The sequence below is a fragment of the Crocuta crocuta genome, unplaced genomic scaffold (assembly GCF_008692635.1).
Source record: "Crocuta crocuta isolate KB4526 unplaced genomic scaffold, BGI_CrCroc_1.0 scaffold77, whole genome shotgun sequence".
NCBI classification, from domain to species: Eukaryota; Metazoa; Chordata; class Mammalia; order Carnivora; family Hyaenidae; genus Crocuta; species Crocuta crocuta.
This window is the reverse complement of record NW_027532172.1, coordinates 2,959,416-2,985,704: the sequence shown is the minus strand read 5'-3', so window position 1 is coordinate 2,985,704 and position 26,289 is coordinate 2,959,416. Positions and strand designations below refer to the sequence as shown.

General features: G+C 49.2%; 2 protein-coding genes across 5 annotated transcripts in view; one reads left to right on the top strand and one right to left on the bottom strand.

Moving 5' to 3' along the window:
* Window positions 1-1,195, bottom strand: part of EXOSC7 (exosome component 7) — a 34,921-nt gene extending 33,726 nt beyond the window's left edge. Inside the window, exon 1 of the mRNA XM_077777374.1 lies at window positions 1,097-1,195. Within this exon, the coding sequence (XP_077633500.1) occupies window positions 1,097-1,153 (57 nt within the window). The 5' untranslated portion in view covers window positions 1,154-1,195. The remainder of the gene's footprint in view (window positions 1-1,096) is intronic.
* Window positions 1,196-1,260: 65 nt separating this feature from the next.
* ZDHHC3 (zDHHC palmitoyltransferase 3) overlaps window positions 1,261-26,289 on the top strand; it is a 58,350-nt gene continuing 33,321 nt past the window's right edge. For 2 of the 4 annotated variants that reach the window (XM_077777370.1, XM_077777373.1), the window contains exons 1-2: window positions 1,261-1,486; window positions 17,433-17,762. In XM_077777370.1, coding sequence (XP_077633496.1) covers window positions 17,457-17,762 — 306 coding nt within the window. In that variant the 5' untranslated portion in view covers window positions 1,261-1,486; window positions 17,433-17,456. Of the gene's footprint in view, window positions 1,487-7,554; window positions 7,886-15,314; window positions 15,335-17,432; window positions 17,763-26,289 lie in introns of those variants that run through there. The other 2 variants (XM_077777371.1, XM_077777372.1) reach the window with 2 other exon arrangements.

Below are 26,289 nucleotides of genomic sequence, written 5' to 3'. Positions count from 1 at the left end.
AGATTTAGGGGAGCAATTCCACTTCCTTAGGGAAGCCTTCAAAGCATCACAGACCAATATCATATAGCTCCTTTGACCTCCACTAACAATACCACTCCCTAAGCACTTATCTTATATTCCATTGCCTTTACTTTATTCATTTTTGAAATAATAAAGGAATCAGAGGCTGACGGAAAGGGGAAACCAGGAGCTAAATTTGACCCTACTGGACCAGAAGTGAAAAGTAAAACACAAAATGATTAGGTCTCTATGGGCAAGAACAGGATTCTGCCCAGGCTTTGCCCAAAAGCCTGGGGATGTGTCTAATCTGGGTAGGTTACAGATAAAGTCACACTTGGCTTTCCTTGGTAGCTCTTTATGCCCAACATTCTCCAACTCTCGCACTGGAGTGGTCAAGGCCAGAGGCTGAAGCTAAGCACAGAAGATGGGACTACAGTTACAGCTGCCTCTAGGGATCTCAATTCTCCACGGGCAGAACTAAGGCTGCCAGCTGTATTTTAAAGTAGGCTTCACGCCCAACGCAGAGCCCAACACGGGTCTTAAATTCAGGACCCCGAGATCAAGACCTGAGCTGAGATCGAGTCCGGTGTTTAACCGACTGAGCCACCCAGGCGCCCCTAGATGGGCGATTTATATTTTTAAAACGTTTTCACCTCACTGCCTTCTCTCCCTGTGCTTCCCAACCACGAGGTAAGGAACAGCGGGCCAGAAGCCCACCGCCAACCCCCATTCCTAGTAGAGAAAAGCGAGGCTCAGCCCAGTGATGCGACGCGCATGGGCTTAAGAGACTGTCCCGGGGGCGGTGCTCCCTCGTGGAAAAAAGGCCTCAGGGACTGCGCACCCCTTCCTATCCAGACTTGGAACCTTGTACACGCGGAAGGCTGCAGGTACACACACCGTCCTAAGTGGACCCTCGCCGCGGGGTCCTGAACACAACCGCATCGCCGGTGTCGGGCTGCACACGCCGGCCGCGGTGCGGTCTAAGCGCAAGGTAAACCCAGCCCGCCGCCCGGCCGCCTCCTCCCGAGCCAACCGAGGGCGTGCGGAGACCCGCAGGACCAGGGGGACCCGGTGCCCGACGTCGCGGCGTAGCTACCTGAACACCGTGCACGATATACACCTTCTCAGCCTCGCTCAGCGCAACCGACGCCATACTGCCGAGCCGCCGCGCTCGCCGCACGTCATCGGCGCGCGTCGCCCCCGCGCCGACCGCGCCCCCTCCCCGAGCGCTTGTGCGTCATCAGCCGGCGCGGCGGCCGCTCCTGCAGCCACCGCTGCTGCCGCCACCGCCGGCAGCTCGATGGGCTTCTCCTGCGCGCCGCCCCGTGTCTGGACGAGTCCAGGAAGCCGCGGCGCCTCGTGCCGGGGAGCCATCGCTGCAGCCCGAGGCCGGGTCCCGGGTCGGGGGCTGCAGGGGGAGGCGACGGCGGCGGCGGCGGGAGCCCCACCGGGGGCCTGGGACTGGGGAACTGCCTCCGGCTTCACGGTCAGTGGGGTGGGGGAACTGGGTTGAGTGGAAAGGCTGGGGTGAGGCCAGAGGCGCGGGCCGGGGCCGGAGCTTAGGACTTGCAGTGGGAGAGGCGCGCGTCGCAGTTTACAGGGAGCTGGAGTTGAAGTAGCAGGTCGTGCGTGCGCGCTTGTGAGTGTGTGTGTGTGTGTGTGTGTGTGTGTGAGAGAGAGAGAGAGAGAGAGAGGAGGGGAGAGGAGAGGAGAGGGACCTGAAAGAGAGACCGACCCCGAGTGAGGGGAGGCGGACATCGTGATTGGCCAGAGGGGCTGTCTCCTTGCTCTCCTCTTCTCTCCCCCCACCCCCCTCCCCGCCCTCCGTCCTGCATTTCCCTAGTCCCTAGGATGGTTGAAAGGAAGAGGCGTTAAAGCCCTCTTTACTTCGTTCTTGGTGGGAAGGGTCCGTGCCAGAAGTAAGTGCCCACTAGTCCCAAGGCGTCCTCACTCCACCCCAAAGATCCTACCCCTGACGGCTCTCGGGCTGACCAGACGCAGACCCAGAACCTTGCTTGCGGATTCCCTCTTGCCTGGGGTGGTCGCTGGAGTCTTGTCCCAACGGGAGGAGGAGGCAGGGGCTTGGTAACCGGCGCTGGCGAGGGGCACAGTGCCCAGGCGTCCCCAGCGATGGCTGGAAGCCTCGGCCTGATGGAGTGATCGCAGGGAGCTGTGGACAGTTCACCAAACTGAACCCCCCCCAAAAAAAAAAACCACAAAAACCCAACAACAAAAAAAGCCAGCCTTGGCGGTGGCCAAGTGGGAGTATGGGCCGTAGATATCCAGAAAAGATACCTGCAAGGTGAATATAGGGTCACTGAAGGAGCCCATTAACGTGAGGCAGATAGGGTGTGTACAGATTTTAAAGAGGTTATGTGGATAAATGGGGGAAAGTTAACCCAAAGTGAGTGAAGCGAGGGGATCTGATGACTTTTCCGAATGTCCCTATTTGAAGGAGCCTCCCTGTTCTCAAAAGTGAAAGTACAGTAACCCTGGACAGCTTGATCATCTAAAGAATGTATTCCTCAGATAGTAGAGCTTCACTACCGTTTTGCAGATTACTGACAGCGTACTATGGTTCGGGTTTGTGCCAACCTTGGAACACGAAAACAAATAAAACACAGCTTCTGCCCAGAGCACCTCCCCAAGCAGACGGAAAGGCTCTAGGGTCAACCTAACCCCAGGACATGGTTAAGAGCTATCATGGTGGCACCAATGAGCACAGTGGAATTAGGGAGGTGGGTCAGAGGAAGGTACAGGGAAGAAGGACCTGCCCATACTGTTAAGTTCTAAACTGCTGAGTTCCAAAATCAATGATCACTTCTTAGTAGACTGGACATCAGTTCTTTCTTCTGTCTCTACATAGTTCTCTGTAGGTGCACCTATAGGGAAGACATCTCACCGTTGGACTTTGTCCTCCAGGGAACTGGGAGGGGTGAAGCCGGAAGGGTTTTCTTCTGAATGAAAGTGCAGGTGCCCCACCTGTTGTGGCACGTGGGGATCCTTGTGTGATTTCTACGTGAGGAGCTTTGTGATAAGGTAACAAGGGACTGCTGATGTTAAAAATGATATTTTCTTCTAGAGCTCACTCAAAGCAGAGACCCTGCACCTGGAATATTAGTAGCTAGGATATCTAACAGGATTGAAGGTTTTAAAAAGTGGCAGCAAATGGACAGATCAGAAAAGACAGAAGCAGGCGCCTGGGTGGCTCAGCCGGTTAAGCGTCAGACTTTGGCTCAGGTCATGATCTCACAGTTTGTGAGTTCGAGCCCCGCGTCAGGCTCTGTGCTGACAGCTCAGAGCCTGGAACCCGCTTCGGATTCTGTGTCTCCCTCTCTCTCTCGCCCTCTCTTTCCCCCTACCCCCCTCAAAAATAAACATTAAAAAAAATTAAGACAAAAGGAAGAGTCTGAGTTGGATACCATGGAATCATCTTGATATAAAAATCTTTCAACAGGTCTTTAAAAATATAGAACATATATCTGAACCACTGCCCTGACAATTGACTAAAGGTTCCTTGCTGGAGAAGAGTTGGTATTTCCTAAATGATTTAGGAATTTCCTAAAAGATTTAGTATTTCCTAAATGATATTATGAATGATGTCTAACGTCTTAGGCTAAGTAGGTCTGAAAGGTGGAAACAGTGGAACGTTTATTTGCAATTCTACTGAAACAACACCTTCACTAACCATTCTGTTTCAGCGCTGCCAAAACATTTTATCACGTTTGTTGGGACAGTGCATTACACGTTTTTAAAACTCATAAATCCAGACTTCTCTTTTGATGTATTGAAGCAATTCAAAGAATGCATGTTAACCAGAAAATGAAGAAGCCAAGGATAACTCCTTAGTCTATAAAACCATGTTTTCCCATCACTGTCAGATTTCTTTGCGGGGCATACAGTTTTGTAGGTCTGTCCATTCTGAATCTCTGTACTCTATTAATCTCATTTAACACTAACTTACGTAGAGCCCATTATGCCCCAAGCACTGTTCTTAACTGAATCAGTCCTTACAAGACCCCTGTGAGGCAAGCACTAGTATCCCAATTTTACGTATTGGGAAACTGAGGTGCAGAGAGGTTGATTGTCCTGATCAAGGTCACGGGTCACGTGACTGGAAAGTGGCAGGGCCAGGATTTGAGACCAGGCAATCCAGCTCCCATCCTTGCACTCCTAAACATCCCTTTATTCAGTTTCCCCACCAGACTCCCTTTCATTTGCCAGAATATTTGGTGAAGAAATTGGTAACTGCTCCAGAAGCTGTAGTCGGTTTTTATCCCAAAAGCGAGGAAGCTATTCAAGCATAAATTCACATCCCTTGAATCCTTTTTCTAAAGGAAATGTAGAAAACCACGTAGAATGTGGTCCTGAGGGGAACACTCCTGCATCTGCTTCAGTCAAACCTATTAGACCAGGGAAAAGGTTATATACAGGCCAAGTAGAGCTTAACTCAGAGTAGCTGAGAGAGCCCTCAACAACAGAGAAGGCGGATGGATCTGGGACAGACAGTTGAGATAGGCATGGAGACCCGGATTCCCACCATGTGCCTGCCTTACTTCCAGAACAGAGATCCAGGAGCTGTCCGAGGAGTCAGGAAGTATTTGTTGGCATGCCTGTGAGTGTCTAGTGTTCTTGTGGATCTGAAGAGACGAGAAACTGAAAACACCCGCCTAAAAGGAGTTTAGGATTCACTGTAGCTGGGGAGCCCAGGCGCCTGAACAAGACGATAAAATAAAGTGCTCAGTTGAGTCAGTGTGGTAATTAGACATGAGGCCAACCTATAATAAGGCACTAATTGTGCAGGCCAGGCATCAAGGGCAAGAGGTAAAGAGCTGCCACCAGCCACTAGCAGGCAACAATGACATTACAGAGGTGGAGTAAATCTGCCTCACCTAGCCTTGCTTAATTAAAGCAATAAAAACGGGTTACAGAAGAGCTTGGGGCAATGCTGATGAGTCTGGTGCTGAAGTTGCAGAGAGCTCTTAAAAGCCCAGCAGGGAAACATCTTCTTTCCAGTCTTAAAGAGAGGTAACCAAGTTCTAGACCTTTCTTTACCTTTGCCTTTTCACAATTAGCCCAGGATCCTAAGAAATGCAAACGTGAGCGGCTGTTTTCCCTATAGGTCTGTTCCCTTTAAACGCTTTGATTTGTCCTGCCTGTGCCTTGTCTGAAAAATCACTCAATATAAATAAGCGGTCGGACAGGCCAGCCGGTCTGTGTCCGTCTTGTTCTTCTAGAAATTGCAACTTGTAATTCCACTGGTAGGAAAATTGATAGGAAGACATGGGTGAAGCTCACTCTCATTAGAGGAAGGGTCTTCATGTGTGTTTCACATTGAGCGGGTAGCAGGGTGCTTCTTAAGTCTCTCACTAGGGCATGTGTGAAAATAAGGGGTCACATATTCTGATTAGCAAATCTGGAAATACTTGAACACACATACACGTGCTGATAGCCACAGAATCCAGACAGAAATGGAGGAGTGAGGCCTGGAAATTGACCTGTTGGGGAAAAAAGGGAAGCAAATGCCATGCCTTTAGTTTCTTCTGGTTTTGCCTATTTTAATCCTTTGCTTTCCTCTTTGAAAGCAGATTTCCAGAAACAAATGACCAGGTTATCCCTGGCTGTGAACTCTGGAGGGAAGAAGGCTCTAGCTCCATGTCCCACCTGATTCAGTTATTCATCCAAAAAATGCCAGGAGATACCAAGAAGACTCCATCATTTCATAGTCTCCTCCAAACTGTACCCTTCCAGGGATGTATCGACTTGACAATTGAACCCTGGATTTTCTGGGCCACCTGAGACTTGAATTTCTTCTTGTCAGGGTCTGCGGGGACGGAATGCCTTGAGAAGGATAGATACCTCACCTTAGAAAAATAAGGCACTTCTGGCCACAGTTCTGTTGCAGTACTTTTTGGCTTCGCTGTGTACAAGGTGTGTGTTCCTAAACCAAGAAATAGCAGACAATCTAGAAAGGCAAGAGGATTAGGAAGATAATGATCTGCTTGGAAAGACTACCGGGCGTCTAACCCCAGTGATCTGAGCTTTGCTGCAGATCATTTTTTGTGATTTTGAGTAAGTCAGTTAACCTCTCTAAGGTTTTACCCTAAATTTAGGTTTACCCTAAATTTTAGGTTTTACCCTAAAATTTGTATCTTACCAGACGGTAAAGCTCAGAACCTATCATGGATTTACTTATACTTAAAGAATGAAAAATGGTCATGCTTAACTTTAGATTTTAAGATTTCTCTCTTTGGGGCACCTGGATGGCTCAGTCAGTTAAGCGTCCGACTCTTGGATTGGGTTCAGATCATGATCCCAGGGTCGTGGAATCAAGCCCCACATCAGGCTCCGAGCTGAGTGTGGAGCCTAATGCTTAAGATTCTCCCTTTCTCTCTCTCTCCCCTGCCCCTCGCCACTTGCACATTCTATCTCTAAAAAGAATAAAATAAAATTTATTTTAAAAATATTTCTCTTTTATCACTTTGATGCATCTTGAGGGTGCCTTTTCCGCTCTGAAAAAAATTAAGTGAAAAATTTTTTTTAATTTTTAAAAATTAAAAGGAAATGGTAATTACATGCCATACTTGATTGAAAACCTGAACATGCTCAGGAAGATAGCTAACAGTTATTGGTGGGTTTCTTCTTAAATATTAACAAAGAATGAGGAAGAGAAGTTAAGGGATGCTTTTGGTAAAAATATAAAACCCAAGAAATTAACGATGAAAATACTGAATTTGTTCACAAGAACAGAGGAATCAGAATCTCAACCCTGAAAGGGATCTTAGTAATCAGCTCAGTCTTCCCTCTTGTTTTATAGATGAGGACACTGGGGGGCGACTGGATGGCTCAGTTGGTTAAGCACCCGACTTCAGCTCAAGTCATGATCTCATGGTTCGTGGGTTCAAGCCCCACATTGGGCTCTGTGCTGACAGCTCAGAGCCTGGAGCCTGCTTTGGATTCTGTGTCTGTCTGTCTGTCTGTTTCTCTGTCTCTCTGTCTCTCTCTGTCCCTCCCCCACTTATTCTCTCCCCACCCCAAAATAAGTAAACATTAAAAAATAGATAGATGAAGACACTGAGGTCCAGGGAGGGCAACTGTCTTGTCAGCGACTTCGTCAGGAGCTACAGGAATAGAACTCTGGCATCCTGACTCCAAGCGCAGTATTCATTTAGCACCAGCATCCCATCTGTCTCCAAAGCCCTCGAACAGGTGCCAGAGAGCCTGTTGCCTTGGTACAGGGGCCACAGACGTGGACAGCCTTGTTCCTCGGTCCCAGGCTCCTCCAGGGCCCTGCTCTTGCATGGCACTTACTGTGTCTGGGATAAGCGGTCTCAGACATCAGACAGCTAAATGGCTCCCCTTCTTGTGGCCCGGTGCCACTGCAGTGACCATTTGTCTTTCTCTCCCCTTGCCCTTCTCAGATCCCTCCAAGGACTTTTGCTTTTAGTCCTTAACTAAGCCAGGCTCCTGCCTGGGTGATGTCACAGTGGCTGCCTGTCTGCATGTGGCACAATGTGGGCTCAGGTGCCGTTTTCAGCACCCTTGGGTGGGACCCTTTGCTGACTGGTCTCTGCCTAGCATGGGCGGGCTTTCTCTCCAAAAAAGCGGCGTGCTGGAACTCGGCCCTGCAAGAAACATTCGCCACCAGAAGCAGATTTTAGGGACCCAATCTTAGGGTGACTTTCCTGGCTGAAGCTTTACATCCCCCGTGCTTCCTAGGTTAAGGCAGGATCAGCCTTCCACATGTTGGCTGGTGTTCAGCGGGGGCCCCACCTTAGAGGACAGAATGCTTAAGCTCAGGCCCGCGGCCTGTGAACGCTGCCACACGTGGCCCACCCAGTAGTGCCACCTCTGCGTGACCATGTGTGGGCAAGAGAGCCGAACAGTAAGTAACCCAAGGTCACGGTGGAGGCACCAGCCCACCTCCCCCTTTAGTTTCCTAGTTATGGGGCAAAGTTAATGGTTGTAGTGAGGAGTGAAAAGCAGGCTCTGGAATGAGAGCAGGCTTGGGGGTGTACCCTGTCAACTGCTTCTTAGAAGTATGAACGTAGGCAAATCTCTCCATGCCTCAGTTTCCTCGTCTCAAAAGGGATGGGAAAGCCAGGATGTATATCTACAAGAGAGAGGAAATGGGAAGATCAAACAGGATGAGACATGTCTAGCGCCCAGCCCAGTGCCTGGCAGGTCATAGACACACAGGAAGAATCTGGGCCCCGCTCTGACACTCAGCGTTCCTACCCTGACAGAGGCCAGAAGGAGGTTCAAGGCCAGATGAGACCGTGCACCTGATTACAGAGGGTCCTCAGACAGTGAGAGTAACACGCTCAGTGACAAACAGTGTTGAAGGCAGCTAGATTGGTGATACATTGTTACCTTTGAAAAGAGTTTGCTGCTGGGTTGCAGACTTCGGGAAGGAGTTCCATGCAGGGAGATGGCAGCAGAAGCCAGCGGCGGATACCATCTGCTGGACCGAGAGGGGGACGTTAGCCACCTCTCCAGACAGTTTTGGAAGTTGAGGTCACCCCTTGAGCTTCATTTCTTTACTCATCTATAGGAACAGGCTGGACCACAGGGCACATGGGTGCCTTAGTTGGTTAAGTGTCTGACTCTTAATTTTGGCCCAGGTCATGGTCTCACAATTCCACAGTCCGTGGGTTCGAGCCCTGTTTTGGACTCTGTGCTGACAGTGTGGAGCCTGCTTGGGATTCTGTCTTTCTCATGGTTTGTGAGTTCAAGTCCCACATCAGCCCGCTTTGGATCCTCTGTCCCCCTCTCTCTCTGTACCTCCCTTACTTGTGCTTTCTCTCAAAACTAAATAAACATTAAAAAATAATTAAAAATAAAAGAAGATGGCCAGTTATGAGGCAAGAAGGCAAATTTAGCTTGCTGACTACTACCTGATTTTCTCTGTAAACTTTAATTAATATATATAGGATTTGGCTTGGGGATGTGATGTTTTACTTTTTTTTTTAAGTGTTCTGTTGAAGGTTGAGTATGTCAGAAGACAAGAGGCAGGCAGAGCGTGACAGACCCCCCACGGAGGGAGGAAATCATGTAGACACAGAACAGGCCAGTGTGCTCTGCCTGCCTGGACACCCTCCTTGGCTGGCAGCTTGTGATGCAGACAATAAGGCACCTCTCCTTTGAACCACACCCTTACCTTTTGGAAAAAAAGTTTAGTGACTCATTCTGTTGGGTTTTTTTTTTTTAATGAAATATTTCAGACATAGTGATTCACGGCTTATTCTTTGTTTTTCTGAGAACCATCTAACAATGGGTATAAAATTAGGACTCCTGGCTGGCTCAGTTGGTAGAACGTGCGACTCTTGATCTCGGAGTTGTAAGTTTGAGCCCCATGCTGGGTTTAGGGCTTACTTAAAAATAAAATCTTTAAAGAAAAAAATAAAAGTGGGTATAAAATTTACAATCCTTTTAGATCCTTACACAAATTAAGAGAATTGTAGCTCAGGTAAATTCATTTTTTACTTCTTCGGGTTCCTTTCTAAAGCTTCTAGGACCATTTATTCATCTTTGAAATTGCAGGGCTGGCTTTTGAATGCTTTTAAGTCTATCACTCTGAAATGTGAGAAATTCTAAAAGAGGTAAACACCATATTCTTGAGACGGTGGGATTTAAACCAGGAAAGTTATTGATATACTTGTTAGGATGAATTTCAATTGAGAAAAATGATAGCAATATCAGAAAAGATGCTACTTTCTTTCAGGGGACCTTTTAAGGTACTGTGTGAGGGTAAACCGAGTTATATAACTGTATTAAAAGTTAGTTTAGTTCAGAGTGCAACATTGAGGGCAAGTTCAAGAGGATATAGGACAAGCCCCCCAACAGCAATTCAGCATAATACTGGATTTGTTAACATGTTAACTATTCACCTGAAATAAATTTTGACCTAAGCTAAAAGCCTCCTATTTAAGGGTTTCTGCTACCTTGCTGATGTTCATGACCTCTGCTAAGGAGTTGGATGAAATTGAGTTTCAACTACATAGTTCCCACTTGTAGGGACTCAGAAAGTTTAATCCTTAGGAAAAAAAATTTTTTTGAGTATTTGGATGATCTTTTTCTTTATGCCAAGGGGAAAAAATTGTGCCGCATTTGAGTTTATGAAGCCAGTCTGCATACAGATATTTAATCTGAGCCATAACGGTTAGGTTTGTTAACGCTACTTTAAAACTGTATAGTCCCCAAACCTTCTTCTTTGCTATGTGTGATTACATGTGTGGATGTGAGAACGTGAGTGGGTGTGGTGTCTTAGGAAAGTAAAACTCACAAAGTACTTTGAGATGCTTCTAAGGATTTTAAATCTAGCAGAGCTAATCCATGACTTCAGTATAGGACCTTATCTCATGAAAGCCAGTGGTGTTTGCAATCTGAGAGGATCTGCGGTTCCTGGACATTTGTTGGATTGAGAACAGTGGAGTTTGGGGGCTTCAATGCATGTAGTATAGAACTTGCCTGTTCTTGTGATGGTCATGGCCTTGACCCTTGCACATAAAGCCTGGGCTCTGGGTCAATTTTCTTAGGGCAGGTGATGGATTTATAAGGTGATGGATTTGCCCCTTATTCAACAAATGATGATTAACTACAGTCACTAGATCTGTACTCTTCCCATCACTAGTGATCAGTGCTCAGCTAGGCATCCTGCCTGGCCAGTCTGCAGATGGGCCACAGGAAGATAGGACCTGTGAACTTGGCCTTAGCATCAGCCTCTCAAACCCATTTGTGTCACTCAGCTGTGGATAGGCAGCACGGGAATTGAGTCATAAGTGGCATCCCACAAGGCCAGCGCAGCACCCCAGTCCCTAGGGCTCGTGGGGCCACAGACTGCATTTTACTAAACACATTTGTGTCTGCCTGTCCCATGGTCAGCTATAATGAAGCACGTGAGCTATCGATGGATCTGGAGGCAATTCTCTGGACAGATGTAGTGGAGTTTGTTTTAGGTTTTATTTCAGAAAATGAACTCTAATTTCAGTCGTTTCTTGCTTTTTGCTTCTGAAACTCTTAAGAGGGAAGGCTAGATGATTTCCTTAGATTTACCAAACACTGCGCCCTACTGAGTTCAGATGGTCATCCCTCACTGCCTCTTCCTTCTCATGTGGACCTGTAGCTTAGGGAGGCTCAGAACTCCTCCGCTTCTGTGACTCCTCCTCGGACTTCCTTCCCTCCAGGGCTTAGTCCCTCCGCCTTTCTGGGCCTCACTGCACTCCTCCGCCAGGTAGAAGAATAATTATTTCGGGCCTGGATTACTAACATTTGGAGAAGCCAACTCTTTTTAATGCTACAGAACCCTTGGCCAAAAAAGTACAACACGATTACTGTAATTAAAATGATCATTGTTTTCAGTCTTTTCTTTGGAAACAAAATGGAAAAGGAACAGAAAACCTACCACCAGCTGGAGCTCCCACCTGTTGCCTGAGTGCCTCTCTGAGCGCCCTGGCCTCTGGTGGACCCCGAGCCCTCTTGTCTGTCTCTTCTTTCTTGCCTGCTAGCAGTGCCCGGATGGCCTTACTAATAGTGTGACTACGATCCTCATAGCTTTCTCAGAGGCTGGGGTGCCTCACCAGTACCCCCAGGGTGAAGTCTCAACTCCTCATGAGCCTGAGGCCTTGCAAAACATAGCCTACAGAACATAACCCTGCCTTTAAACCTTCATCTCCACTTAACACCCCCACTCACCCCATGTTCCCAACTCAGCCCAGGTGTGAGCGCACTCAACGCACACAGCGCTGGACATCCAGCTCTCCCATCTGCGTCACCACTCTCCCTGCTTTGTCTGGGCGGAGCACTTCACCTGGATCTGTGCCCTGCTCAGATCCCCTCCCTTTAGACGTCCTGGCCACCAGAAATCCTGTTTATCTCACTTCTGGGTTTTGTTTGCGTTGGGGTGGTGCTATTTGCCTCTCCATTGTGCTGTTCAGTAGACACCTATGTGTTAGGATCGTTGTTGGGTGGGTCTGTCCAGCCTCTGTATCCATTCACTCAAGAAATAGTGTTTTGAGTATATATTCATGAGATACCAGGCTCCAATGCTAAGCAAAATGGGACTTGCAGGTTAATAGAACAGAGCACATTAAGACTAGTCTTAGCAGGTGGGAGCTGGGAGAGAAGAATGGCAGGGCCCGAACAGGGCAGTACACACACATTATTGCCCTCATCATCCCTTGTGTGGGAGCCACCTGCATAGTTCCTTACAGATAGTGGCTGCTCCATGAATATCTCTTTGAATTGAATTGAATTGATTTGAATTGAATTGAATTGAATTGAATTGAATTGAATTGAAGACCAGAGAATTAAGAGGGCAAACAGGGCACGGAAATGAGAGTAAAGGGTGGAGAAGGGGGACTAGAGGAGGCTGCCCCTCTGAGGGCATGAGCTGGCAGGCAGGATTGAAGGTCCTGGGGCCCACCAGTCTCCTTGTGTGCACGCCCCAGAGGCCTGAGCAAACACTTCGTGTGGGCCCTAGAGGCCTGAGCAAACAGTTCTGGCCAACTCTTGCAAGCAAGGACTCACGTGGGGAGTAGGTCATGGGCAAAGAGCCACTTCTCACCCCCAAGAATTAGAGTTTCCCCGATTAAAAACAGAAAAGGAAAAGAAGGCAGTATTTGCCGTTTCTACTGTGGTCATCAGGGGCAGAGTGAAGGGAAGGTGTGCAGTTTGCTCCAGGTGGGTTCCCCCCACCGCCCATGTTTCTCAGGTTTTCAGTTGGCTCATTGGAGGAACAAATCCTTACTGGAATGCTCCTTCGTTGTTCTTGAGGAGTCTGGAGGTTAAGTACACATTTTCTAGCAGTACACCCTGACTAGTTCTGAGCAGGGTATTTTGAGACTCTAAAGTGTGGGTTGGAATGTGAACTTCAGCTCAACATTTGGTGTCTAGCTCTGCCTCGTGTGTCCTTGGCCAAGTGCTTTCCTGATCGCAGACTGTCCCTCACCAGTGATGGGCAACGGGAAAACAGAGCTGCTCTATACACATTTGGTCCCACATTGTTTAAGGATGGAACATTCCAATTACTTAAGAGTCACGGCCCTCTACCCACTTCATCATCCTACTTGGTGCACCCTCCACTGTCTAGAATATGGCCATACCCCTGAAAGTGAAGCACGCAGGGCCTCCAGAGGTGGGCCTTCTACTCAAGGCATTTTACTCCACCATTCGTGTAATGAACACACATAGGAAGTGGCCACTATGTGCCAGGCCCTGGGCTAATGGAAAGACATCCAGCCTGCAGGAACTATATGGTGGGAGAACATATACCCCCCACTAAAGGCCTGCTCCCTAAAATGAGTATCCTTCTGTTACAAACAAATCTAAACACAGTTTAGTTTCATCTGTTTTCCAGCCTACAGCCAATCAGCGGTCATAAATGGAGAATTTGTCGGGGGTAGCTTTAGACACAGAAATGACAGTAGCCAGCAATGGAAGAGGAAGACAAAGAACCATACAAAGGAGATGTTGGAATTAAAATGATAGTAGTCTGAACAGGCCAGCTGGGGTGAGGCCGAGAGCCCAGTGAATCTCCGTAACCCCTGAGGATACCATTACCTAACACACTCTAGTAACTGATGTTCCGGGTAATGACCCTAAGTCACTCCAAAGTAATGGATAGTTATTATACTTAAAGACCAGGGACAGCTATCAGTATCTTTTTTTGTCTTTATTTTAATTGCATTTTTTATTTTTCATTTCCGTCTTAACAGTCCTAATGGTTACAACATGTATCTGCCCAGGAACAAGTCACAATTACTGGGAAATTTACTTCTGCGGAAGGGCCTATGCCTCAGCAAAACCACACATAGGAAACATCATTCCAGTTTACTCCTGTTGATGCCATTTGTATAGTCAAGAGTGAGTAACCATCAGAGGATAGAATACAGTCTCAACTAGTCTGAATATACTGTGAGCATAATGTCATCACTGGAAATATCCGAACAGGAACATCGCTGTAAAATTTATTTGCAGTGATCGTCCATTTCAAAAAAAAATAACTTGGGGTGCCTGGGTGGCTCAGTCGGTTAAGCGTCTGACTTCGGCTCAGGTCACCATCTCACAGTTCATGACTTTGAGCCCTGCATTGGACTCCATGCTGACAGCTCAGAGGCAGGAGCCTGTTTCAGATTCTGTGCCTCCCTCTCCCTCTGCCCCTCCCCTGTTCACACTGTCTCCCTCCCTCTCTCTCTCAAGAATGGATAAACATTGGGGCGCCTGGGTGGCTCAGTTGGTTAAGTGCCCAACTTCAGCTCAGGTCATGATCTCACAGTTCTTGAGTTCGAGCCCTGCGTCAGGCTCTGTGCTTGCAATTCAGAGCCTGGAGCCTGCTTCAAATTCTCTCTCTCTGCCACTCTCCCACTCACTTTCTCTCTCTCTCTCTCCTCCTCTCTCTCAAAAATAAACATCAAAAATTTTTTTAAAAAAAAGAATGGATAAACATTAAAGCCCACACACCTTTTCTGATCACTGAAGAAGAGTTTGATGCCATACACAAGGGAGCTGACACTCCGGCTTAGGCTACAGACGACAAAAGGTTATGCCGCCACAGGCAAGGGAGGGGTGGTGTGAGTTGTGACTGACCACCGGTGTCACACTGAGCGGTTCTGCAGGGAAAGTTGGAGCCAAGGCGGATCTCAGTTACCTGGTGGGTAACAGCGGCCTAAAACCATAGGTCAGCAAACCTCTGTGTAGAGCTAGAGTAAATACTTCAGCCTTGCCGGTCAGCCAGCCTCCCTCACAGCTCAGCGGTACCACCGCAGTACAAATGCAGGCGTAGACAATATGTATCCGAATGGGTGGCTGTGGTACAATAAACCTTTATGGCTTTAGAGCCTGAGTACCTACAGATCTGTACGGCAGCAGGAAAAACCAACAGAATAACATGGACATTGTCAAAATGCTGAGCTTTGATCAGCTTTTGAATCACTGTGGGGTTTCATGGGATTTCAGCCTTCCGTCTTCTGGCTTTGGGTTGAACAGAGCTTGGACTTTTAGGATTCGCTGGGCCCAGATAGAGCCCCAGACATCCCTGTCTGCGAGCTCCTACTGTCCTTCCGTGTGGTGCTTCAGAAGGTATACTTGCATCTTTAGTGTCCTAGGTTGTCACTGGCGGCACTGATTGCCATGGTGTTGTGGACCGCACAGGCTTGCTTTATTAGAAGATTCTGGTTGGCAGCCTGTTGGGAGCTGCCACTTTTACTCATACTCGGGATGGTTATTCTCTGTGTGTCGTGACTTCTCTTTCCTCAGCTCCCAGCATAATGTCCCCAGCATGTGATAGTCACTCTTGAGTATTTGTTGAATCGATGTTTCTTTGGACAAGTACGCAGTACGTGTCTAACTGCCTCTTGGCTGTGAATTCCCTGCCATGCTGGGCAGGGAGGCTCTGGCCTTATTCTTTCATTATCAGTGTATGCAACTTTTGGCCCCAGAATGTCTGTCATTTTGAGTAGTAGTTACTGCTCTGCCTTCTCAGCTTTCTGGACACGTCCTGACTCATCACGATGGTAGCATGTTTAGTCCAGATGCTCTTTCTCTGTGGGGAATGAGGGTGGTGGAGGAAGAAGGCGAAGGGCAAGGAGAACCTGATACAACCATTGAAAGTGTGCATGTGCCCTTTAGAGCCACGGTCTTCAGAAAAACACACATAGCCTATGCTGCTCTTGAATGATTTCCTCTGCTACGAAGCGAGTAGGTTCTCAGAAAACCAAGATGTCATTTGCTGGGCTGTAGACTGGGCCACGGTGGCCTCTCTGCGGCGCCTCCATCGGGGTCAGCCCCCCATCGGCACGGTTTCTGACTGAGAAACCCATCTGGTGATGCAACTGGCTGCCGCGTGTAAGATAAAGCATCAGAGGAGGGAAATCTGTACTTGTTCTGTTTCATGGCGCGTGCCGCAGACAGATAGACTTCATTATCGAGCCTTAGCTATTTCATTGCTGTCTCCAGAGACGCGAGCTGCAGCTGTTAGGGAAAAGGGGCATGTTACTCCGCACTTGTTGAAGGAGTGGACGTCTTTCCTAGAGAGGGTACACACACGGTCGTGGTGTGTGCGGGCTGGTACAGGCTACGGGATTCATCACGGGCACCTCTGACCCTGTCGGCCCCCGCACCAGCCCCGTGATGAGGAGGCTGGGGCTGGAGGGCAGGTGTCTCCGCAGGTGAGGAGACAAAGGCTCATGAAGCCCCACAGCCACGTGGTGCAGAAACATCTTCGGACTGCTTGTCCAATGTTCTCCGCTTGACCCCATCCCCCAAGAGGAGGGCAGAGCTCAGGGAGTCTCTTATTCCCAGAAAATCAGCCGTTTTGGTTCTAGGATCACTAAAAAAGCCTGGTTTGTTTCAAGGAACTTCCCTATCTGCGTCACTGTTTTGCCTTTACCATTAGCTAATGCAGGAGTAAGTCACAGTGTCTTTTTTTTTTTTAATTTTTTAATGTCTATTTTTGAGAGAGAGAGAGAAGAGACAGAGAACGAGTGGGGGAGGAGCAGAGAGAGAGGGACACACAGAACCCGAAATAGGCTCCAGGCTCTGAGCTGTCAGTGCAAAGCCCATCACGGGGCTGGAACCCATGAACTGTGAGATCATGACTTGAGGCAAAGTCGGATGCTTAACCGACTGAGCCACCCAGGCATCCTGTAAGTTAGAATGTCTTAATGGGTGCAGCTTAACCCGGGTCCTAGGTAACCAGGTACTCTCGTTCTGCTCATCCTTGTTATTGTCCTTGGTGTAAAGGCAGCCGTGCTAACACTGAAGGGATTTCCCGTTAATACTTGGCGCTCTGGACCCCGTCTCATCTTTTAAGTCACGACTGGAATATAATCTGTTGAGACACTGCCTTCCTGGTAGATCCCTAATAAACGAAGAGACCCGAGCTCTAGTCCCACTTCTGACTTGGCGTCCTGTGTGTATAGCTGTTGCTCTGGCTGACCTTGGGTGAGGCATTTGCCCTTTGAGGGCTTCCTTTTCGTTATCCGTCACATGAAGGCTTTGGGCAAGGTGGCCCTATTTTGCAAGGGCTGAGTTAACTCTCAGAAATACGGAAGAGAACTGAGAACTCACTTTTTTTTTTTTAAAGTAAACTTTCTGTACCCAACGTGAGGCCCAAACTCACAATCCCGAGGTCAGGAGGCACATGATCTACCAGCCAGGCGCCCCAAGAACTCACATTTTATTTATTTATTTTTTAAAGGTTTATCTNATTTTGAGTTTATTTTTGTGCACGGTATGAGAAAATGATCTAGTTTCATTCTTCTGCATGTTGCTGTCCAGAAGAACTCACATTTTAAATGAACAGAAGGTTTAGGCAGCTTTCCTGCAGGAAGGGCACACGTAGATCCTCATGGCTCACTTTGGAAAGGTAGTTTTGTCAGGTCTCCTTGCTGACAAGGCGCCACTAAATCTCTGGGTTTGTTCTTCTCTTCCAGATGCCAGTATGGACAGAATAGCCTATGATGCTCATCCCCACCCACCACTTCCGAGACATTGAGCGGAAGCCAGAATACCTGCAGCCGGAGAAGTGTGTCCCACCTCCCCACCCCGGTCCCGTGGGAACCATGTGGTTTATCCGCGACGGCTGTGGCATTGCCTGTGCCATTGTCACCTGGTTTCTGGTCCTCTATGCGGAGTTCGTGGTCCTCTTTGTCATGCTGATTCCATCCCGAGACTATGTGTACAGCGTCATCAATGGAATCGTGTTCAACCTGCTGGCCTTCCTGGCCCTGGCTTCCCACTGCCGGGCCATGCTGACGGACCCCGTGAGTATGTCCGGGCTTGTTTTGACCAGCCCACACTCTGCCCCTCTGGTCCTGGCATGGCCGCAGCCTGCATGTCCCTTCCCCCAGGCCTCGGGCGTGTGGAGAACAGGAGGGCCAGGGCTGGGGTGGGAAAGTGGACTTGGGTCCCCCGAGAGGACACCGTCTGTGCCACAGCTTATCTGTCTGGGTCAAATGATTCTGTGTGTACACTGCTGGAGACGTTAATGGAGCCTGCTCTGGGAGAGCTTCGGCCTGGGGGAAATCCAGCGTCTACTTAGAAGGGCTCAGTCGGATAAGCAAGGTGACTGGGGGCAGGTCATTAGAGTGGAAAGCATGCTGGGGGGAGTTTGGTCAGGACGAGGCTTCCCAGTGAACACAGGACTGCGGCTGGGTGCTCTTGAAATTAAAGCCGTATCCAATTCCAGGAACGCACACGGAATGGCCTTCACTTTGTTTGGGCGAGGCTCACCTTTTCCTGAAAAGCTGGACAAGCCTGTTTCAGGCCTCAGCAAGTGCCTCTTGGTGAATATCTGTGGGGAAAGCGGTGGTGTTCTGCCTGATGACTTGGCTAAATATACCAAGCTGTGCAAGTGGCTATTGAGTGTCGTGTACCCTGGTATTAAATCTTCCGCTCCCGTTCATTATCTTGTAGAGGGAAAAGAGAGTGCGTGATTTGATAAAGACCTCCTGTGGCTTAATTGTTTGAGTGCGGAGGAGGAGCGTGTTTAAATTAAGAAACGGAAGGCACCGCTCACACAGACTTTGTTTCTATGAGCCCCGGGGTGGAAAGCAAAACAGAGACCTTGGGGTCCCCGGGCTGGTTCCCTTCTCGGAGGGCTCCATTTCCTGCTGGTTCAGGTGGTGGAGAGTTAACCCAGCCCCGGGGGAGAGCAGCTTTCGCAGCTCAGTTCCATTTCAGCACCAGATACGGTCCAGACAGCGCCGTCTGCGGGGCCACCGGACAGCCAGTGCCTGAGGGAAACTGAGTCCAGGTTTCCCCCGCTATCGGAGAGAAGAGTGCTCCCCTGAAACCTTTCATAAGCTGGCATCCCATAAAGCAAAGAAGCGGGTGCCGTTTTGTAAAAACAAACACCCTCTTCAGATTTCTTACGGTTGGCAAAAACAGGCACTAAAGTAGGTCTTTTGGAAAAGCAAAGCGATGTAAAACGAACAGTCTATAATCGACGGGAAGCCTGTGCATGGTTATAATCCAGGTGCCCTAGAGAAGACAGGTGAGGCCAAGGCTGCGGCAGAGGAAAGTGCAGGTTGCTGTGGGAGAACAAGGGAGGGGACATTACCCTGCTGCTCAGTGACGCCCAAGCCAGGTCTTGTGAGCGCTGTGCTTGCTGTTAGGGGAGGTGACAGGCAGGCGGGCGGGGGACACCGGTGGCATGCCAGGAAGAGAGAGCGGCATGCACAGGGACACAGGAATGCAGGCATGTGGCTCCACGAGGCCCTGGGAGCTATTCATGATGGTGGGAACTTAGGGCGTAGGTTTGGGCCAGCGGTGTGGGTACAGTGCCAAAGCAGTACAGTAGCAGCTGGGTGACGAGGGCAGTCTGGAGCCTCTGAGGATTTTAAATAAAAGAGTGGCAGGGCACCTGGGTGGTTCAGTCGGTTAAGCATCCGACTTCGGCTCAGGTCATGATCTCACGGTTCATGGGTTCAAGCCCCACGTCAGGCTCTGTGCTGACAGCTCAGAGCCTCGAGCCTGTCTTTGGATTCTGTGTTTGCTCTCTCTCTGCCCCTTCCCTGCTCATGCCCTGTCTCTCCCTCTCTCAAAGATAAATAAACATTAAAAAAAAAGGTGGTAAGATCCAGGTGTCATTTTACAGGGATCACTCTGGCAGTGGTGAGGAGGTGCCCGGATCAAATGAGTGGCATGTTCATTGAGTGCCTACTCTGCAAAAGGTGCTTTCTGAGCAATGGATACAGCTGTGAGCATGACAGACCAAACCACCTGCCCCCCATGAAGCTCACATCTCAGTGTAGGGGGCCAGGCAGTGAAGACATGACAGAACAAGATAATTTCAAACAAGGATAAGTGTTTGTTTTTTTGTTTTTTTTAAAATTTTTTTTAATGTTTTATTTATTTCTAGGAGAGAGAGAGACAGCGTGAGCAGGGGAGGGTCAGAGAGAGAGGGAGACACAGACTGAAACAGGCTCCAGGCTCCGAGCTGGCAGTCAGCACAGAGCCCGACGCGGGGCTCGAACCCACGAACCGCGAGATCATGACCCAAGCGAAAGTCGGACGCTTAACCGACTAAGCCACCCAGGCGCCCCCAAGGATAAGTGTTTTAAAAACAATCAAAGAGTGTGATGGAGGTGATGTGGTAGAGACTTTTCTGGGGCGCAGGGGGCCTTCTTTACCTGAAGGGAGTCTGAGAAGGTCTCAGGGCAGTGCCACCTGACTGAGACCATGAAGCTGGGAGTCAGGCAAATGAAGCTCTGAGGGCAGAGCCTTCCAGGAAGAGGAGAGAGCAGGTGCAAAGGCCCAGAGGTGGGCACATGCTTGGTGTGTTTGAGGAACAGGACTAAGATCTGGGTGATGGAAGCTTGATGAGTCGGGGCAAGAGGAGCCAGAAGAGGTGGATAGGTACACAGAAGCCGGATGGGGCAGGGCCCTGGGGGCCTCATGAGAGCTTTGCTCTTTACTCAAAATGCAGTGGGAAGCCATCAGAGGCATGACGTAACCTAATTTGTTTTTAATGTTTATTTTTGAGAGATAGGGAGAGACAGAGTGTGAGCAGGGGAGGGGCAAAGAGAGAGGGAGACACAGAATCCAAAGCAGGCTCCAGGCCCATGTCAGCACAGAGCCCAAAGCAGGGCTCGAACCCATGAACCGCGAGATCATGACTTTGAGTCAAAGTCAGATGCTTAACTGACTGAGCCAACCAGGCGCCCCAACGTAACCTGAGTTTCAAACTGACAGTGCCTTGTGCCTGTGATGGGGGTCTGAGGTGGGGCAGGGAACCAGGAAGATCAGCGGATTGCACGGGCCCGCACAGGACATGATGATGGCTCAGACCAACGTGGGAGATGTGAAGCTGGACAGAGCTATTGGATTTGGAGTATATTTTAAGCCACTAATTCTCAAACCTGGCTGCACATTAGAATACTTTAGGGAGCTTTGAAAAAGTACGGATGCCTGGGCCCCGCCCCAGAGATTCTGCTCTGATTGGCTTGGGGCGGAGCCCTGAGTATTGGAGTGCTTTAAAGCTCCCAGGCGTCCCCTGTGTTCAGCCAGGTCTGAGAAGCTCTGTGCAGAAGGGCCGATCGATTAGAGAGGGGCCGGAGAGCGTGCCGCCCAGAGTCTTGGCTCGAGCAGCTCGGGGATTACTGGTGCCGTTTATTAAAAGGGAGAGTCTAGGAGAACAGATTTTGGAGAGAAATCAAAGCTTCTGTTCTGGCCAACTGTGTCTGTATTACACGCAAGCAGAGATGCCAGGTGGGCATTCGTAAGCAGGTGGAGGGTCAGGATCAGACAGCAGGACTGAGGTCATTGGTGTCTAGAAGGCATGTGAGTCAGGGAGCTGGATGTCAGGAGGAGGGCGGTGGGAAGGCTTCTGCCCTGACATTCACGCCTGTGTCCTTTTACCCCACATTGACCTGCGTGGCCCCTCCTGACATCTCCCCATTGGTCCCTTGGATTCAGGAGCCGATGATTCGCATGGCTTCCCATCCCAAATGAATAGAACCATAGACTATTCCCCAAACACCGGTCTGCTTCTCATTCGTGGATTTTGCTAATGGCCGCAAAGAAAACTGGGCCCTAAAACAAAGCAACTCAAACTGCCCATCTCACCTGCCGTTCCCCTCTCCCAGCACACGACATGTTATGCAAAACCCCGTGGGTACAGAGAGAGTGGGAGGCCCTGGGGCCCAGCTGGGAGCCTAGATCTCACCCTGAAAACAGATCAGTCGGGCTTCATGCTAACACTGCAGGGGGAGTCTGTTTTTAGAAAGATGGGGCGCCTGGGTGGCTTAGTCGGTTAAGCGTCCGACTTTCGCTTGGGTCATGATCTCGCGGTTCGTGGGTTCGAGCCCCGCGTCGGGCTCTGTGCTGACTGCCAGCTCAGAGCCTGGAGCCTGTTTCAGTCTGTGACTCCCTCTCTCTCTTACTCTCCTCCCTCTCCCTCTCTCTCTTACTCTCCCCTGCTCACACTGTCTCTCTCTCTCCTAGAAATAAAAAAAAAAAAATTAAAAAAAAAAAAAAAAAAGAAAGGTGTCACTGAGGGGTTCTAAGGAATTGCCTCACACGGTTATAATGTTTTGTATCTCAGGAATTCATGTTGTATACAGTCCTTCAGGAGAACCTATATGCAAAGGTTATAAGCAATTGTAAGAATGTATGCACTGTTTACCATTTGGGTTTGTTAGTATTGCTAGGTTATAATTTAAAAAGAGAAAACTCTCACAGTCTTCCGCAAACAGTTAACACACCACTTCCAGCTTTGAAATTCTTACTGCAGTTGTAACATCAGAACAATTGCAACCACCCACAGCTTTCTGGACCATTTAGCAGTCATTTCCTCCAACGCAGTAGGAAATGGGCCCATGTAGAGCTTGCACAGAAAAGGGGAGGGAAATGGCTCACACAGGTGCGAGTGGCCTCCTTGGAGGTGAGGCTCCCATGGGAAATGGGGTAAAAGGGACAGGCCTGCAAGGAGACAGAAAGGGGCCAAATGGCCTCATTTGGCAAGACTGCTGGCCTAGAGGTCACACGGCATGGGCAGAGCACAAGTCAGACCGGTGTTGGGTGTCTGGTGCCCTCTCCTTTCTCGCTCTAAGAAGCTGTGAGGTCATCAAGGAGCTTTCTGTGTTTCTGAGACACTTGCGAGGTCCAGAGAGCCTCTGAGCGCCCAGACTCTCAGAAATTCTTACCTTGGTGCCCGTCTCCCTTCCCGCCCCACCTCCAACTTCACCACTTTTTCCTTTCCCTTTGCAAATCCGTTTCAATGCCTCATCCTGTGAGCTTCTTCAGGAATCCTGGGATTCCCTTTAAAATTTAGATCTGGGACAATGTCTGTCTCCCGGAAGCTGCTTAAAGCTGGGAGGCATAGATGGTCTCTTTTTGTCCTGGCTGCCAGGAAGCTCAAAGCCAAGCACTTTGTAATCGCAATAATTGTGTAAACCCTTTTGACCATTTACTAACTAACCATTTACTAACCTCATTGTAAACTACCTCAGATCTGAGGGACGCCTGAGTGGCTCAGTCAGTGAAGCATCTGACTTCAGCTCAGGTCACGATCTTACACTTTGGGAGTTCAAGTCTCTCGTCAGCTATCTGCTGTCAGCAGGGAGCCTACTTGGGATTCCCTATCTTCCTCTCTCTCTGCCCCTCCCCCCCCAAAAATAAATAAACATTAAAAAATTTTTTTAATTATCTCAAATCTGAAATTTCACAAAAGGAGGCACATAAATCAATTTAACCACATCGTTAAGGAAAAGAAAATTCATCAGTCTGCCTGCCGCTGCCTCTCCCTCCCTTTGAATCCCATCTTGTGAACACCTTGCTGTAGACAGACTTCACGTGACTGTCCAGACCACTGCAGGCCACTCATTTCAGTTTCAGCTGCCAAAACCCATCCGTGGATATGAGGGCTCACTTCAGTGTGCGGTTGGTGTTCCCTCCTGGAGTCCCTCTCAGCGACCTTATCGATCACACACTGTTAGCAAGTACAGTAAAACCTTGGTTTGCTAGCATAATTCATCCTGGGAACATGCTTGTAATCCAGAGCACTCACATATCAAAGCAAACTTCAAGAACCATTGGCTCTGTAGTGAACATGTGACGTTCGGCATCAGGTAGCACTTGTATTGCAAGACATCGCTCGTTTATCAAGTTAAAATTTACTAAAAATATTTGCTCATCTTGCGGAACGCTCGCAGAACACGTTACTGACAATCCAAGGTTTTACGTATTTACTTGGGCCAGTGGCACCGTGGCACGGTGGCAGGCCCACAGGAACGCAGAGGAGGAATAGCACCGGGCCCTCCCGTGCGCGGCACGCCGGGTGAGGACAGAGGTACTGACCCCTTCCCCAGGTCAGCTCAGGGGACTTGCCACATCAGGAGGATATTCGAGCTGGCTGTTACATCCTCCCTAATGCCAGGCAACTTCTCATTGCTGTCACTGAGAGCAACTTAGTGAAAAATCTTTCTGGCCCCAGAGAGAAGCAAGTGACCCCTTTGAGGATTACCTACCTCTACCTTTCTGTGAAGTAGACAGGTGACCTGCGCTACAGGCCTGGGGCTGGTCACCATGTTCCTGGCAGAGCTAATGGAGGAAGAATTTCTGCCGGGACAGGTGCAGTCACACCTCCGTCCCAGAGTCCCTGAAACACTGTAAGCAAGTTTCCTCCTTGTTGCTTAAAATGCATGAGGATATTGAGTCCTTAGACTTGTTGGTATTTCTTTGGAAGTTTCTCAGTTGCTCTTTTTTTTTTTTTAATGTTTATTTATTTTGAAAGAAAGAGCACAAATGGGGAGGGCCAGAGAAAGAGAGAGAGAATTCCAAGCAGGCTCTGTGCTGTCGGCACAGAGCCCAATTCAGGACTTGATCTCACAAACCACAAGATCATGACCTGAGCCAAAATTAAGAGTCGGACACTTAACTGATTGAGCCAGCCAGGCACCCCTCTATTTTTTTCATCATGTCCTTTTTACATTATTGTGTCATCCTAGATACTTATTGAAATGAGCCTGTTTCAGTTTTTTTTGAGAGAGAGAGAACATGTGCACACATGCACATGCTCAGGGGAGGGGCAGAGAGAGAGAATCTCAAGCAGGCTCCTTGCTGTCAGCATAGAGCCCGATGCAGGGCTTGATCTCAAGAACCATGAGATCATGACCTGAGCATAAATCAAGAGTTGGACACTTAACTGACTGAACCACCCAGGTGCCCCGATACAGGACTGTTTCAGTCTTTTTTTTTTTTTTTTTAATGTTTTTTATTTATTTCTAGGAGAGAGAGAGAGAGACAGCATGAGCAGGGGAGGGTCAGAGAGAGAGGGAGTCACAGACTGAAACAGGCTCCAGGTTCTGAGCTGGCAGTCAGCACAGAGCCCGACGCGGGGCTCGAACCCACGAACCGTGAGATCATGACCTAAAAAGTCGGACACTTAACTGACTAAGCCACCCAGGCGCCCCAGGACTGTTTCAGTCTTAATGTTAACGTGCTGATATAATTGTTGGCAGAATGATAGTAGCACATCATGGCAATTTTAAAAAGCCCCTTCAAGGCTCTTCACAGCAATATCTGAGAATACATATGGCGGCTTCTGATGGAGATGAGGGCTCTTGACTTGGATTGCCTGAGTCTGAATCCTGGTTCTGCCATCTGTTAGCCATATGACCTTGGGAAGTGGCTACATTTCTTTGCTTTAGTTATCTCATCTGTAAAATGGGGAATAATGCAGTCTCTGCTGCACAGGTTTATTGGCAGAATTAACTGACAAAATACAATAAAGCACTTGGAACTGTGCCTGGCATAGAAGCACTCAATAAATGTCTGTGGTCTCATCATTATCATTCAGCTTGGGTTTGTTGAATACATGCTCCGTGTCAGGCCCTGGGCAATTCACTGAGCTGCAAATTGAAAGACATTGTCTCTGTCCTCCAGGAATTTATAGCCATGTAGGAGAGATCAGTGTGTACTTAAACGATAGGTGTTATGAGACAAATAAACACAGGCTGGAATAGCACGAAAGCCAAGCGATGGCTTCTCTCTTGGGGGTGGCCTGGGGCCATGAGGAAGAAGGCAGAGGGAGGTGATCCCTGAGTGGGTTTTGGTGCTGGTGCAAGAGACAAGCGGGCTGGGCAGAGGTGTGGATGTGGGGTCCCTGGGGGTGCCAGGTGGAAGTCTTGGAGAGTGAGGTGCCTTTGGGAAACTGCCGGGGCGGGGCTGGGGGGAGACCCTGGGTCTGTGGCCTAGGGCCGCGTAGTGGGGGCCCCGCTCGAGCCCTGCCCAGGAGTTCGGACTCTGGGCTGGATGAAGGCTCCGCGAAGCCTGTGAAGGTGTCCAGGCAGGAAGAGTAGTATGAGCAGATTCCCATTTTAGAAGGTTTACTCTGGGAAATGGTGAGGAGGATAGACAGAGGTGTGAGGTGGCTCTGACATCTGGGGCACGTGGGGGTGGACCAGAGCAAAGGCCGTGACAGCAGCTTGGAGGGGAGGACATGGGATTCAAGGCACAATTTGGGGCCGTATTAACCCGGTGGAGTATGTGGGGTAGGCGGGGCAGAGGGTTTGGAGAGCTGGGGAATGACAGTCCGATTTCTACCCCAGGTGGAGGTGCCACAGGTCGGGGAAGGGAGAATGGGCGGGGGGGGTTGGAGGGGCGGTTGGAGAGCAAGGAATGGATTCAGTTCTTCTGTGTTGAATCTGGGGGGTTGGTTTTTTCGGTTTTAATGTCTCTTGAACAGCCAGGTAGAGATGTCTGCCACTCGAAAAGGGGTCTGAGTTGGAGCCCAAGATGGGGCATGACCGCTGGGCGTGATGGAGGAGGACTGTCAGCAGAGGGGCG